Source organism: Euprymna scolopes, chromosome 8 (genome assembly GCF_053919585.1).
Source record: "Euprymna scolopes isolate OS-2025 chromosome 8, ASM5391958v1, whole genome shotgun sequence".
NCBI classification, from domain to species: domain Eukaryota; kingdom Metazoa; phylum Mollusca; class Cephalopoda; order Sepiida; family Sepiolidae; genus Euprymna; species Euprymna scolopes.
The window spans coordinates 116,805,458-116,823,020 of NC_136489.1; the positions used below are offsets into that span (position 1 = coordinate 116,805,458).

The 17,563-nt window shown below is 30.4% G+C and overlaps 1 protein-coding gene across 20 annotated transcripts in view; it reads left to right on the forward strand.

Annotated features, from left to right (window-relative positions):
- The window catches only part of LOC145283718 (complexin), a 665,844-nt gene that overhangs the window by 620,099 nt on the left and 28,182 nt on the right, over window positions 1–17,563 (forward strand). For 13 of the 20 annotated variants that reach the window (XR_013868719.1, XR_013868718.1, XR_013868721.1 and 10 more), the window contains one exon: window positions 147–252. The exons of 5 other annotated variants lie outside the window; for them this stretch is intronic. Coding sequence is in view for 10 of the 15 variants with exons in the window: in XM_080132765.1 (XP_079988891.1) it covers window positions 147–250 (104 nt within the window). In the remaining 5 variants the exon portion in view is untranslated. Of the gene's footprint in view, window positions 1–146; window positions 500–17,563 lie in introns of all 20 variants that reach the window. 2 more of the 20 variants (XR_013868720.1, XR_013868722.1) reach the window with 1 other exon arrangement.

Genomic DNA, 17,563 nt, shown 5'->3' on the forward strand with positions numbered 1-17,563 from the left:
ATTTGTTAATTTTACAAGAAAAACCATTCTTTTAAAAAAAAACAAAATAAAAAACAACAACAATAATAAAAACAGAACATAACTGCAAAACTTTCTTGTCTGTGGTCTAATGTGGTGATTTTTTGCTTCTTTTCGTTTTTTTCCAGAATTCCCTACAAACTTAAGTGATCTCACCTCCAAAGTCTCGGAATTGCCGCAAAAAATGGCGGCGAGTGTGGGGGAGGTCACTGAGAAGTGTTCATTGCAGTGAATGTAAGTGCTGGAACATTGACGGACTGTGTGTTGTGTAGTGCATGTATACATTGTAGACATAATACGCATCCTTCTGTAGTAGCATCGTCATGATTACCATAACTCTTAGACTAACAGGCACTGTTACAATTAATCCCACCCAACTCACACCTTTCTATAAGGTCTAAACAACCTGAAAAAAAGAGATAGACAACAATGAAAGGAAAGGCTAGAACTCCGTATGATCTGTTTGGATCGGACCTGCTGAGTAAGTTTCACTTTGACATGCTTCAAGAATGTGTAGCTTAACAGAGCAACTACGTATGTTTTCTTTAGTTTTTTCATCTGACCATGTTTATTGTTGTTTTTCTTTTCTTTCATTCTTCTTCTTCTTTCCTCCTCCAATATACAGGGTGGCCCACTTAAAAGTAGCCTGATCTATCAAATCTTTCTCTAATCGATTTTTTTTTCAGATCAAGCGGCCCACTTAAAAGTAGCCCGATCTTTTCTAATCTTTCTCTTGACTCCACAAGACAAAATGTAATTCTTTCTCCAACAACAAGATGGCGCTACGCGCCACACGTTTCACAGATCACTGACACGAGTTCATGACATGTTTCCGGAAGAGAGAACAATAAGCAAAAGGTTCATGTCCACCACGTTCCCCGGACTTGTCATCATGTATCTTGGGAGGACTTTAAAACAAAATGTTTATGCAAATAATCCTCACAATGTAGACCAACTAAAGGAGAACATTACCAATGCTATCAGGAGAATCACCAGAGAAGATCTGCAGGCAGTATCTGCAAACGTTGTTAAACTTGCCCAGAAATGCATAGATGTCAACGGGGAGGACTTCCAGCATCTTTTATAACACCACAGGTAATTTAAACAATAAACTACTACATTTATGGGCTACTTTTAAGTGGGTCATCCTGTACTTCCTTCTACTTTCATCTTCATTTCTTTTCACCCATTCTGCCATCTTTATATTTTTTTTTCCTTTAAGCCGTCTTGTATCCTTCTGTATCTACTTTAATTATTTTCTCTACATCAATCTTTCCTTCCTCCTATCTCTCTTCCAATACACCTCCTTCTACTTCTATCTCTATTTCTTTCTCCCATCCTCCATTTTTTTTTTTTTTTTTAATTTTTTTTTTTTTAGCTTTTCCTTTCAACCGTCTTCTATACTTCTGTATCTACTTCGGTTATTTCCCCTTCCTCACCTTCACCTTTCCTTTCTTCTCTCTTTTCCCATATAACTCCTACTTCCATCTTTATTCACTACCTCCTTCCTCCATCTTTATTTCCTCTTACTCCACCCACCTCTTATTTGCCCTCCCCTTCCTCCAACTTTCTTTCTTATCCTTTCACCTCTATCACTTTCCCTAGTTTCCTCCTTAATCTATTCTTCTTGCGTTCCTTTTTCGTTTACATCTTTTCATCATCTTACTCTCTCTCTCTCTCTCTCTCTCTCTCTCTCTCTCTCTCTCTCTCTCTCTCTCTCTTTGGCCTTTTCTTTCATTCTTCCTGCCCCCCCCTCCCGCTCCCGTTTGCTTGCTTTTAGCATAGCATTGCAAGTCTGATTACCAAAAAATGACCTTGACAATCAATGTAGATCCGATTCGTTTTCAGATCCTTAACCTGGCTCTGCAATTCATGAGCACTAACAAACCCCACCCCCACCTAAAAAAAAATCAGAATCGCCTCCTGCAGTTATTTTCATTGGAATGAATTAACCTTCCCACCCACCGCCCCAAAAAAGGTATTAGACTTTAGAATAGTTTGCTAGATTTTTCTTCTCTTCTTATTCTTTTTACAGCTTAAAGCATGCTGGGAATAAAATTCTCCATTTTTAATTAATTTCATTTTGAGAATTCACCATTTCATTAAGCAAACAAACTTAAAACATGATCCCCAAGCAAAACTACCATATTTGTTACTACAAAAGACATCACAGCTTTAAAAACAAATCGCATACAAAAAATATGGCACTTCTGCATTACACGGACGGCGCCATTGTTAGGGGCCGATAACTCCAAGTTCTTCTTGGTCAAATAACACGGCAAAGAAATAACAAACAATTTTTTTTTTCCAAACACAAAAATATTTAAAAACCAGAACATTTATTGTATAAAATGCATTAATATATAATTATAAAAACATTGGTACTAGTGCACTTATTGATCCGTGCTGAAATAATGTTATTATTTAAAAAGCCATTCTTAACATGGGGGGGTTGTACCTATTCTGTTCTTTAACCTTACAATTTAATAAAAACAGATATCATAAAACTTTAATTAAACTTGAAAATAGTATTTAAAAAATACCTAGCACCAAAACATCTATTGAAAAATCTGCATAGGAAAATAGAGTTTTGATTAAACAATTTTGGAATTAAGTCAACACTGAATATCTCCCCTCACACATACACGAAAAATTTTTTGAATTGAAGTAAAATTGGATTTTTTTCTGAACAATTTAATAATTTAAATTAAACATTTTTCGAATGAGAGTAACATTGGATTTATTTTTTCGGAACATTTTTTAAATTTAAGTAAAATTGTCATTTTAACAAAATATAGTTTTAATTTTTTTGTGTGGCACCTGTTGAAGGGTCGACAAAGTTGTGTATATTATAGTTTTAATTTTTAAATTAATAAACAATTTGAATGGAATGAAACTTGGTCGACTAATTGTCACTTTTGAATCAGGTTGAAGTGCCACCTGGCGATAGTTTAGTTTCTTAGAAGTGCACGCCACTGGAACTCTCTTCCGTCTGCCTGTTTCCCACCTGACTACAACTTGGATGTCTTCAAGTCCAACATAAACAAATTCCTGATGAACCGCCCCCTTAAGTAAGACACTTTATCAAATCTCCAATACTAACGGTTACTACGATATTATCCCATACATGCAATAACCCTTATCTTTGAGTGGCTTCCGGACCTTGATAAGTGATGACTACCATGTAAAAAAAAAAAAAAAAAGCACCAAAAAAATTACGCTGTCCGTGTAATGCAGAAGTGCCAAAAATATATATAAAAATAAGTCAAAAAATAATGAAGGGTTTCAATAAAAATGCACAGGGGAGATAAGCAACATTGATTTCTCGAATGTAATAACATGAAGAATTTTACATTCCTTAAATTTTATTCTAAGAATTCCTGGTTGGTTGGTTGTTTTTGTTTTACGGCATATGAACCCTTTTTGGGTTATTTAATGCCGAATCCAAAGATTTTGAAGAAAAAATTTTTTAATAGAATATATTTGTTGTTTTCACGTCGGTTTCTATTTAACCCAAAGTTGGAACCCTAACAGGTACTACCACTCCAGGTCAGAGTGGACCTGGGAGCAATGGTAATTAAAAGGTGGCTCCACACTCCCCAAAACCCGCAAGCTGGGGCCTCACCACTGGATATAGTTTAAGGTCATATCCAGGAACCCCATTGAGGGACTTTTACCCTCTGCAGGGGGGGGGGGCAGTCGGTGTATTCTAATGCCCCACCGACAGGGCCATGAATTCCTGGTGTTAAGAAACTTAGATGTATTCAAGTAAAATTTTTCATTCAGAAATAGAGTAATTGTATATTTTTAAAAAATATTTTCTGAAAATCGTGTTAACCGAGCTGCTGTGGAATTTCAAATTTCTTAAATTTCAATCTTTAAATTCTAAAATAACACAGATTGAAATGTTACGAATTTGACATTCATTAACTTTAATTTTTTTTTTTTTTTTTTTATATTTCTGAAATAATTTTATATTCCTTAAATTGATTCTTTTAAATGCTCTGGAATTTGAGGTTCCTTAAATATAAATTTTTAAATTCTGAAATAATTTTAGATTTATTCAATTGAGAATTTAAAATTTTTAAATAATTTTTAATAATTTAAATTTTAAAAAAATCTAAACTAATATAAATTGAAATGTCAGGAGTTTATATTTCTCACACATTTTTTTTTTAATTTCAGAGAAATTGTAATTAGAAATATTAAGAACTTTAATTCTGTTACGTTTAGTATCCACTGAAGAGAAATAATGACTCTTAATTCATCGTATTGTTCACTTAATATCTTTCAATTTACTATTAACTGTTAACAAATAACCAATATAATCCATTCTACTTTTGATGACAGACTTCATCGATAATGTTGTTAAAAGGAGTAAAGATTAACAAAAATAAAAATGTTTTATCCTAGTGTTCAATTAATTCACTGATATATAACAAAGCTATGAAGAAAAAACACAAATAAATTAACAAAATTAATCTCTTTAAAATATTTTTATAAATAAATAAACTACCTACTATGTCTTCAAAGATGTATAAATGTATAAGACAACCACATATGTTCAAATAAAAGAATAAGATTGTACCTATTTACTATGCCTCCCCACGGGACAGAGTTAGACACCAGCGTCGTTTTTTAACGTGGAGAAAAGGTACAAAAATAAAAATTGTCTCAGTCGTGAAGGATTTCTCCTCCACCGAAAGAGAACAAGAAAATGAAGTGCAGCATCTGAAGAACAGATGGTATTTATTTGCTCCCCCACCGAGCAAATTAGGCACAAGGCCAATTTTTAATGTGGGGAGTGAAGGGAGGGGGAAGGGAAAAAGGGGACCAGCTCCCGAGAGGTGGGAAATGGGAGCTGGTTAAAGGTCAGGCATGTGGGGTTGCCCCCACATCTGGTCTTTGATAGTCATAGCTGGTCTTTGCTAGTCATAGCTTGCAGCATCTGCCGGAACAGATGGTATTTATTTGCTCCCCCACCGAGCAAATTAGGCACAAGGCCAATTTTTAATGTGAGGAGTGAAGGGAGGGGGAAGGGAAAAAGGGGACCAGCTCCCGAGAGGTGGGAAATGGGAGCTGGTTAAAGGTCAGGCATGTGGGGTTGCCCCCACATCTGGTCTTTGCTAGTCATAGCTAGTCCTAGCTTGTAGTATCTGCCGGAACAGATACTACACTTTGAGATATTAAATCTTTTATTCATGTTAAAAAATACAGTCAAAATTAACGATGAACAAAAAACTTAGGCACATGGCCAACTACTACACTTTGATCTTGACCAAAAGGCCAAGAAATGTAATAAAAGAAAAAGAATAAGATTGTATTACAGCAATACATTATCGCCATTGTAGATTCTATTACTTTACTCCTTGAGTGAATTACAAAGTATTATGTACCTATCTGACGAGTCTATAGTGCATCGAAATACATATGATACCATAAGATTACTGTGAAAATTCAAACAAATACATCAATATAATTATGATAAAAAATATTTTCCCAGGAAATGGTGAATTCTTAGCATCTTATCGTCTGCTGAAAATTGAGATTTCATTGAATTTTATACTGTTTGATTTTCTTTTATACATGTTTAGCATCGTGATTTATTTACCCCTTCCCCATGTCTTAATACATACTAGAGTTTCTAACGCGTGTTTACATGTTTATATTTATATATATATATATATATATATATATATATATATATATATACATATATATATATATATATATATATATATATATATATATATATATATATATATATATATATATATATAATGTTTGCTTATGCAGTAGATTTTCCTTTAAACATGTCATATAGCATTTTTGATTTTTCAATAAGCATTCTTGAAAAGTGATTGTCTCTCTTATTTCTGGATTAAAATGTTACTGTATTTTTATAATTTTCAAAAGAAAGTTCAATTCTGACTATTTTGAAAAATAAATAGAACAAGAAGATAAGTTAAAACGGTAATGATGAGCTAAAGTCTTATCTGAGCCATACTTCTCCAGATTATATGAAGTATTCTTGAAGTTATGCTATGGAAACGTTGATAACTCAAAAGGCTGAAATTCTGTAGGGTAATTGCTCTTATTAACAACAACTATATCCATACATATAATTTCGAAAATTTGGGAGTTGAAATTCTGTCCAAATTTACTATTACCTAAATTTCATGGTCATGGTCAAAGATCAAGGTCAAGATTATATAAGGTGTGAGACTTCATTGGTTACAATATTGGTCAAGTAGTGAGTCTCTAAGATAAACAAACCCTAAATCATTTCCAAACCATGACCTTTGATCTAAATATACCCAATTTAGATCAGTTGTAAGTTAGACCATGACGCATATCTTGACCTAGTTTCGTAACGATTGGTCAAGCAATAGGCTGTATACGAACAAACATAATGACAAACTCGATCGAAAACGTAATCCCTTCTTTTATTCAAAAGAATATTCAGAAAGTGACAAATAAAAACTGTGTTTTTGGAAACATTGGGCAATTTTTAAGGTGCTGAACAAAACTTAATTTTTTTTTTATTTGACTGAAAACGATACCTAATGTTTAAAATAGTGTTGGGACGATTAATCAGAATCAGAAAAATTGGATCTTTTTTGGGGTATCGAAATCGGTATTAGAATCGGAAAAATTTGTGCCTATTTTCCAATGCCAAAACCGATTCCTTTAATTATCTTTTTTATTTGATTTTGGTTTAAGAAACATCTTCTACTGCTTGTAGTAATAATAAACTAATAAACATTTACTGATTTAAATTTCCAGTAAGACTAAAATCTCTAGATGACATCCTCACAAATGTGTTTTCACGTTTGAGAAAATATGTGCACATTAAAGATGTGTTTTTACAGTAATTGGGACAAAATAACACTTTTATAGTAAAATATTTAGAGATTTATAAAGAATCAGAATCGGTAATTGTATCGGACTCGAGAGTTTAGTACGGAATCAGTAATTGTATCAGAATCGAGAAAAATATTGGAATCGTCCCATCACTAGTTTAAAACATTAGCAAACAGTTAAAAATTTAGAAAAAAAAAAAGATATGATTATAATCGAAAATAGTTATCATGTGGCAATTTAAGTGAATTTTTTTTATTTTTATTATCGTTGAGATAAATATTGAAGTCTACAGTCTATGTTATTAACAATACTCGTGTAGATTTTTACGCTTAATGGTAGGTTGGTCCACAAAGCAGAATCACAGATAAGAGAATACTGCATTTCTTCTAATAAGATAAAAACAACTATGGTACATCTCTTGCTGGGTTCCACAGATACCATGACTTGGCACTAGGATGGAAGAACTTCTTGAAATGCATGTTTAAATTCTGCTTGATGATATTTGCACCAAAATGCATCCCCCACACATCCTCTGCTGCTCAAACGAGGGGGTACTTATCAAAAGATCAGTAGTCATGATACATCCAGCGCTGCCTTGAACTGTTTTTGTGCCTGTAGCTGATCATTGCTTCTGTCAGCCTCTTCCATAATACCGCAACCTGAACTGAAAAACGATCCCTTCCAACAATTTAGCCAAAATTGTCTCGGGTACAGCTTGTCTGAGTTTCCAGAAACCCCTTTCTGCACAACTGGTGTGAAGAAAAGGTCATAAGGCACATTGCAGTTGCAGTGTTAAAGACGAGGATGCCTATACTCCAGCAAATAAAGGTTTGAGGCCTCGGATCGTTGTATAACTTTTGAAAATGCTGAGCTGGCTAAGAGCTTGAGAATCTATAAACACAAATACGAATATTTTTTTGGTGCTTATACAGAGTATGGGCCATGTTATCGTCGGCATATTCCGTTATGTAAACCACCGGAAGTTGCCAAAACGCTTAGCCAATAAAATTGTAACCGCTGACAATTAAAAAATGGTATCTTGTTTTTACAGTATCTTTATTCATTAAATTGCTAAGCGAAAGTACAAAATAGTTACATGGCCCCCTCCTCCTCCGTCCTTATTAAGAATGGCTTTCTAAATAATAACGTTATATTTCAGAATGGTCAGTAAACTGCACAAGTAACTTTTTTCATTTAAATTACCATATGATGTCTGTTTTCGTGTATAATTATATCTATCATTTTTTTTTTTTTTTCTGAATTTTTAACTGTTTGATAATGTTTTAAGCATTGGTTATCCTTTTGGGTTAAAAACTAAGTTTCGTTCAACACCTTAAAAATTGGCCAATGTTTTAAAAAAAAAAAACGCACAAAGTTTTCATTTGTCATTTTCTGGCAGTTTCTGTGACCTGTCCGGAACATGCCGACGATAAAGATTCTGCATAAGTACTTTTTTTCACCTATTTAAGTTCTGAAATATAGGCGATACTCCATCTCCAAAAAGGACGTTATTGAATATGCATGCAGGAAATGGCTAAATAATATAGGAATGCTAAATGCATGTAGAAAATGGCTAAATGTAAGTAAAAAAAAAAAAAAAATGGCTAGATGTGCAGAAAATATCTGAATGTATTTAGAAAATGGCTGGATGTATTTAGAAAAGGGTTAGATGCATATAGAAAAGGGCTAAATACATGTAAAAAAAGGGCTAAATGTAGAAAAAATGCTTAATATACGTAGGTAAAAAAGATGCACACACATTTTTAGGGATTATCAGCGCTGCAACCTGTGTTAATTCTCCTGACAAAAATTAAATTCTGATGTTTTAGAACGATTACATTGCTAACAGTCTGAAAGTAAGTTAATAAAAAGAAATTTTAAAAAGTATATATTTTTAAAGCAGGGAATCAATTTTGCATATAAATTTTATATGCAATGATGACCACTTCCAGATCAGATAGCATTTTTATATCTTTAAATATGCTATCTGGTCTGGAAATGGGTGATTATTACCACCTTGTAGCCAGGAAGTGGGTGATCATGTTATGTTAAATTTTTGCATGGAAAAATGATCTCCCACTCGAAAATTTAAAATATTGTTTTTTTTATTTTTGTTTATTTCTTTTATTTCTTTTCAGGCTGTTTACACGTGATCGCTTAAAAATAGTAGAATTTCAGTTTATTTTTATTTTTAGGAGAATTATCACAAAGTGTGGACTCCAATAATACTCATTTTTTTTTTTTAATTTTGCCTAAATTCCCCTGTTAGTTTTGGTCTACAGACACGAAACTTGATATATTGGATATTCAAACCCATGCAAAACTTTATATTTGGATTTTAAATGGGGGAATATATATATATATATATATAAAATAGACGTGTGTGTGTGTGTGTGCAGAAAGCGATGCTTCAACAAACAAAGTTGCTTTTTCATTTGAGCAAATAACTTTAAAGAAGATATCAATCAATTTCTCTAATCATAGATAAAATATATGAATCGATTTCTCTAATTATAGGTAAAATATATGAATCGATTTCTCTTATTATAGTTAAAATATATGAATCGACTTATCTAATTATAGGTAAACTATATGAATCGATTTTTCTGATTATAGGTAAACTATATGAATCGATTTCTCTAATTATAGGTAAACTATATGAATCGATTTCTCTAATTATAGGTAAACTATATGAATCCATTTTTCTAATTATAGGTAAACTATATGAATCGATTTCTCTAATTATAGGTAAAAAATATGAATCGATTTCTCTAATTATAGATAAAATATATGAATGGATTTCTCTGATTATAGGTAAACTATATGAATCCATTTTTCTGATTATAGGTAAACTATATGAATCGATTTCTATAATTATAGGTAAACTATATGAATCGATTTCTCTGATTATAGGTAAACTATATGAATCGATTTCTCTAATTATAGATAAACTATATGAATCGATTTCTCTGATTATAGGTAAAATATATGAATCGATTTCTCTTATTATAGTTAAAATATATGAATCGATTTCTCTGATTATAGGTAAACTATATGAATCGATTTCTCTGATTATAGGTAAACTATATGAATCGATTTCTCTAATTATAGATAAACTATATGAATCGATTTCTCTGATTATAGGTAAAATATATGAATCGATTTCTCTTATTATAGTTAAAATATATGAATCGATTTCTCTGATTATAGGTAAACTATATGAATCGATTTCTCTGATTATAGGTAAACTATATGAATCGATTTCTCTAATTATAGATAAACTATATGAATCGATTTCTCTGATTATAGGTAAAATATATGAATCGATTTCTCTTATTATAGTTAAAATATATGAATCGATTTCTCTGATTATAGGTAAACTATATGAATCGATTTCTCTGATTATAGGTAAACTATATGAATCGATTTCTCTAATTATAGATAAAGTATATGAATCGATTTCTCTGATTATAGGTAAAATATATGAATCGATTTCTCTTATTATAGTTAAAATATATGAATCGATTTCTCTGATTATAGGTAAACTATATGAATCGATTTCTCTGATTATAGGTAAACTATATGAATCGATTTCTCTAATTATAGATAAACTATATGAATCGATTTCTCTGATTATAGGTAAAATATATGAATCGATTTCTCTTATTATAGTTAAAATATATGAATCGATTTCTCTTATTATAGGTAAACTATATGAATCGATTTCTCTAATTATAGGTAAAATATATGAATCGATTTCTCTAATTATAGATAAAATATATGAATCGATTTCTCTGATTATAGGTAAACTATATGAATCGATTTCTCTAATTATAGGTAAACTTTATGAATCGATTTCTCTGATTATAGATAAAATATATGAATCGATTTCTCTAATTATGGGTAAACTATATGAATCGATTTCTCTAATTATAGTTAAAATATATGAATCCATTTTTCTAATTATAGGTAAAATATATGAATCGATTTCTCTAATTATAGGTAAACTATATGAATCGATTTCTCTGATTATAGGTAAACTATATGAATCGATTTCTCTAATTATAGGTAAACTATATGAATCGATTTCTCTAATTATAGTTAAAATATATGAATCCATTTTTCTAATTATAGGTAAAATATATGAATCGATTTCTCTAATTATAGGTAAACTATATGAATCGACTTATCTAATTATAGGTAAACTATATGAATCCATTTTTCTAATTATAGGTAAAATATATGAATCGATTTCTTTAATTATAGGTAAACTATATGAATCGATTTCTTTAATTATAGGTAAACTATATGATTCGATTTCTTTAATTATAGGTAAACTATATGAATCGATTTCTCTTATTATAGATAAAATATATTAATCGATTTCTTTAATTATATGTAAACTATATGAATCGATTTTTCTAATTATAGGTAAACTATATGAATCGATTTCTCTAATTATATGTAAACTATATGAATCGATTTTTCTAATTATAGGTAAACTATATGAATCGATTTTTCTAATTATAGGTAAAATATATGAATCGATTTCTCTAATTATAGGTAAACTATATGAATCGATTTTTCTAATTATAGGTAAACTATATGAATCGATTTCTCGAATTATAGGTAAACTATATGAATCGATTTTTCTGATTATAAGTAAACTATATAAATCGATTTCTATAATTATAGGTAAACTATATGAATCCATTTTTCTAATTATTGATAAACTATATGAATCGATTTCTCTAATTATAGGTAAACTTTATGAATCGATTTCTCTAATTATAGGTAAACTATATGAATCGATTTTTCTGATTATAGGTAAACTATATGAATCGCTTTTTCTGATTATAGGTAAACTATATGAATCGATTTCTCTAATTATAGGTAAAATATATGAATCGATTTCTCTAATTATAGGTAAACTATATGAATCGATTTTTCTGATTATAGGTAAACTATATGAATCGATTTCTCTAATTATAGGTAAAAAATATGAATCAATTTCTCTAATTATAGGTAAACTATATGAATCGATTTTTCTGTTTATAGGTAAAATATATGAATCGATTTCTCTAATTATAGATAAAATATATGAATCGATTTCTCTGATTATAGGTAAACTATATGAATCGATTTTTCTGATTATAGGTAAACTATATGAATCGATTTCTATAATTATAGGTAAACTATATTAATCGATTTCTTTAATTATAGGTAAACTATATGAATCGATTTCTCTTATTATAGATAAACTATATGAATCGACTTATCTACTAATAGGTAAAATATATGAATCGATTTTTCTAATTATAGATAAAATATATGAATCGATTTCTTTAATTATAGGTAAACTATATGAATCGATTTCTATAATTATAGGTAAACTATATGAATCGATTTCTTTAATTATAGATTAACTATATGAATCGATTTCTCTAATTATAGGTAAACTATATGAATCGATTTCTCTAATTATAGGTAAACTATATGAATCGATTTCTCTAATCATAGGTAAACTATATGAATCCATTTTTCTAATTATAGGTAAAATATATGAATCGATTTCTCTAATTATAGGTAAAATATATGAATCGATTTCTTTAATTATAGGTAAACTATATGAATCGATTTCTTTAATTATAGGTAAACTATATGAATCGATTTCTCTAATTATAGGTAAACTATATGAATCGATTTCTTTAATTATAGGTAAACTATATGAATCGATTCCTCTAATTATAGGTAAACTATATGAATCGATTTCTCTAATTATAGATAAAATATATGAATCGATTTCTTTAATTATAGGTAAAATATATGAATCGATTTCTCTAATTATAGTTAAAATATATGAATCGACTTCTCTAATTATAGGTAAACTATATGAATCGATTTCTCTAATTATAGGTAAAATATATGAATCGATTTCTCTAATTAATGATAAACTATATGAATCGATTTTTCTGATTATAGGTAAACTATATGAATCGATTTCTCTGATTATAGGTAAACTATATGAATCGATTTCTCTAATTATAGGTAAAATATATGAATCGATTTCTTTAATTATAGGTAAACTATATGAATCGATTTCTCTAATTATAGGTAAACTATATGAATCGATTTCTCTAATTATTGGTGAACTATATGAATTGATTTCTCTGATCATAGATAAACTATATGAATCGATTTCTCTGATCATAGGTAAGCTATATGAATCGATTTCTCTGATTATAGGTAAACTATATGAATCGATTTCTCTGATTATAGGTAAACTATATGAATCGATTTCTCTAATTATAGGTAAAATATTGAATTTAACTGAGTGTTTTGCTAATGAGTGTTCGAGAATACCAATAAGCCTGAATGCAAAAACAAAATTTGAGTTAGAAAATGTCTTTCATATTTCAGTATCCTAGATATCCTATAAAGCAACAATTCGTCAATGCATGGAGTATTTTTTCCACATCTGGGCTGGTAGATCAAACGTTAGCCTATCTTTCTTAGACAGGGTGCAAAAAGGGTATTTGACGTAATAGGTCCGGTACTGTTGCAACCCGTGCTTATTTTACAATATGATTGATTGATCTGTCTAAAGGTATGAAATAATTCTGACCCGCCAGAGTAGCCCCCCCCCCCCCCAAAAAAAAAAGATCCCACCTTTTCATTAAAGAGGTCGCCAGATGCTGGAAAATTTTTTACTCTAATAGCTTCTTTACTCTGACCGCTTGCATTTGGAATTCCCCCTCTGCTCCTTATTTCTCCGATTGTACCAACATATAGAAATCTAAACGCTATGGAAACGCACATCTTTTTGTCCCATTTCCTACTTAGGTTGTTTCCTCAGTATAAATCTGGCCCTTATCACAATAGCCTCTTATTATGCCTCAATGGCAATATGCCTTGTTTGAGTTGATATAAATACAAAAGAGAAAGTTTTATTTTTAATTATATTTCCACTATCTTAGTTGTATGGAAAGAGTAGAGGTGAATCTAGGTCTTTTTTAAGGTCAATTGAACAAACTTTCTCTTATATTTATTTATATTCACGGATACATGTTTCGTCGTCTCTGTGTTCAGCGTGGCTATATCTAATGAGATTTGAAATCGGGACCCCAGTGACTGATGTACATCAAATAAATATCTTATATATTTAAGTTAATGAAGTTTACTGAAAGTATATAATTCTATCTAATAAGAAATCCTGTTATATATATATATGAACAGATAATTTCAATTTGTGGCCTAAAAACATAAATGACCATGAAAAATGAATGCACATCCATCGCTTGGATTTTAATTTGTGTCATGAAAAGAGGTTGCTCGAAAATAATTCCAACCATAGAAGCGGGCAATTCTTCATTATTTTGTATTTATGTATTCTCTCTCTCTCTCTTTCTGTATATATATATATATATATATATATATATATATATATATATATATATACACACACACACACACACACACACACAGGGTGACCCAAAAAAACGGGCCCCAACTCTAATTAGGCCCCGTTTCTTAGTGTTTTGTCTGAATGAAATGAAACATTGGTCATAACTAGTTTATTATATTCAAAACATCACATCAAAACACAAGGGTCTTTGGCCTTTTTTTCTCCGTTCTACAGCATATGTTCTAGATGGTCTCCATTTAGCTTTTGTTTTTTTGTTTTTTTTGGGGGGGGGTCACCCTGTATATATATATATATATACTAGCAGGCCACCCGGTATTGATTGTCCGGTCGTAAAATACACTTCAATATAATATTTTGATTAATGCAGATTTCGTATTTATTATTATATTATATTGGATCCAATATATAATAATGATTTAAAGAAGTAAAATAAAAATGACTTGTGTGCCACCACCGAAAACCGAAACCAAAACGTTTAGCTTACAATTTACTTTTTCTTTTGTCGTTAATGCCTGAGCTATGAAGACATGTTTGCTGCAAGGCTAAAAATCAAAATATGAACCAGTAGGTATTACATTATGCATGCATATATATAATGCTGTCGTAGACCTTCCCCTGGCAAATTTCATTTTTATTTTAAATTTTCACACAATTATGCACCGATTTTTCCCAGTTAAAACCCAAATATAAAGTTTCGCATGGGTTCGAATACCCTATATATGAAATTTTATGTCTGTGGACCAAAAACTTACAGAGGAGTTTGGTAGGCCAAATTTTTTAAACAAATATATACGCATATATAAATATATATAGAAAGAGGTTTGTGTTTACTATAATCTTTTTATACAAATATTACACAAGTATAAATCATGTAGAATATCTGCATTAATATAATTGCACAAAATAGTTAACTAAAGATGATCATCTCATAAGAAAACCGAAAAAAAAACTAATAGGGAATTAATTAAAATGAATGTTTAAAAGAATATGCAAATTAACTATATCTTTTGCAGATGAATGCAATTCCACGACCCATTTATAACAAAGTTGTATTTTCTTTTTAAATAAATAGAAAAAGGATTTATAATATGAATATCAATACACAAAAAAAAACGAATTTATAGGAGTATATATATATATATATATATATATATATATATATATATATATATATATATATATATATATATATATAAACGGATTTGCTGTTGAATACAATTTCAGGACCTTTTATGAAAGTTAACATTGAATTTTTGCCTTAGAATCGTTTTGTTCATTTAAATCTGTTCTGTGTTGAATTCTTCCCAATTTGTGACTTACTCTTGGGGCTGACAATTACGATTTATAACGAATCATTCTGCCGACATTTTTTTTTTATCTGATAATAGAACGATGTGTATGTCTTTCCAAATTTTTACTGGTTTCAACAGAAGTTTCGTTTTTGAAACTTTTGGATTACTTGATGGTTCATTGCTGTTTGATTTAAGAAAAAAAAACAGTTATTCATGTCAGGCCTTAATTGTGTATGTAATATTTAAAAAAAAAAAGAAAGTTATGTTTACTGTGGCAGACATGATGAGTAAGGACCTGAATCACATTGTGGAAATAATCTTGATTTACCTTATTGCTGCCATAAAAAGAATCGCCTCTGTCTGGTGTACAGAATCTGAACTTGAGAAAGAACAAGTACATGCTGGATCAAGAGTATTTATTTGTACTATTCGTCTCAACCACATGTGACTGGTGTGCTTTTTCTATCCATAAAAGACGATCCTAATAGAAGTTTTCACTTGCGTTTTAGCACTCGAAATGCTAAGATCATTGAGTGATAAAGATCAGTACTGAAAACGATGTTGTTTGAGAAGTGTATACCACATAGGGATGTTCCTATAGCAACCACATTATTCAAGAGTTCAGTATTGAAAACGGTGTTGTTGAAGAAGAGTATACTGCATATAGAAATTCCAGTGACAAGAACATCATTCAAGAGTTTAGTATTGAAAAGTGTTAGAGAAGAGTATATCACATAAGAATGTTTCAGTGACAAAAATATTGTTCAAGAGTTTAGTATTGAAAACCGATGTTGTTGGAAAAGAGTATACCACATAGAGAAGTTCCGGTGGCGAACACAAAATGAGTAAATTTTACTGCCAGAATAGTGATAATTTCCATATGTAAAGGCAACGGATTGAGTACCTACATAATGAGGAGTTATAGTGAAGCAAAGGTTTCGCAATCTCCAACTGTACTTCTTCTAATTTCTCGGTGAGGAATAATAAAAAAAAACACAGTTTTATAAGTAAGCAAGTAGAATACACATACTCTCAGCATTCTGAATGCCCCAAGAAGGGAAAAGCAATAAACGTATCTCTTCACCTTTCTGAGGTAATGCTTGGGATGAAGATCTTCTAAAACTGTGTTACAGTCCTATAGTATTCCATGGTATTTTTTGCAGAAGATCCAAAACTAACCACAGCAAATCTGGTATTTAGACTGATTAAAAGTAATTTCTACATTTGGGATAAGTTTAAAAAATATATATATAAGTTATGAAAATATATATGGCAATTGAACTACACAGAATATTCCGTGTTTCATTCTTGTGAGAATTCGTTAGGCTTATATACCAATTCTCACGAGAATGAAACCCAGAATATTCTGTGTAGCTTAATTGTCATAGTTATTTTCATAACTTACTACGTAGCTCTACCTATGAATTCAACACTGTTGAAGTAAATACTGAAAATTTATGCATAAAATTATATCTTTGTATATTAATTTATGTGATTGAATGAAGTAGTCGTATATAAATAAGACTTTTACTGTTTACTATCGATTGCGACCCTACGAAAGTGCTCGCTTCACAGCTGCATTAAAAGTTTGCATGCATCTTTCTTTAAGCGGATTGAATGTTTTAACTGCAGCATTTAAAGAACTGCAGAGAATTTTATTTTTAAAGTTAAAGGGATATTAAAGATATCAGAAACTCGTCTGGAAAAAATCTATGTGGTATTAAAATTTACGTTTTTTTTTTTTCTTTTTTTTTAAGTTTATCTGTTTGTACGTTTCGAGTGCTTAAACGCAAGGAAAAACGCATGTTTGACTCATCTTTAATAGATCGCAAAAGCACACCAGTGTGGCTGATCTGAATGAAATCACTTGTTTCAACATGCACTTCTTCTTTCTCACGCTCAGAATCAAGTGCATCACAGAAGAGACGTTGCGAGCATGTCTCTGCTTTATCGCTATTTTGTT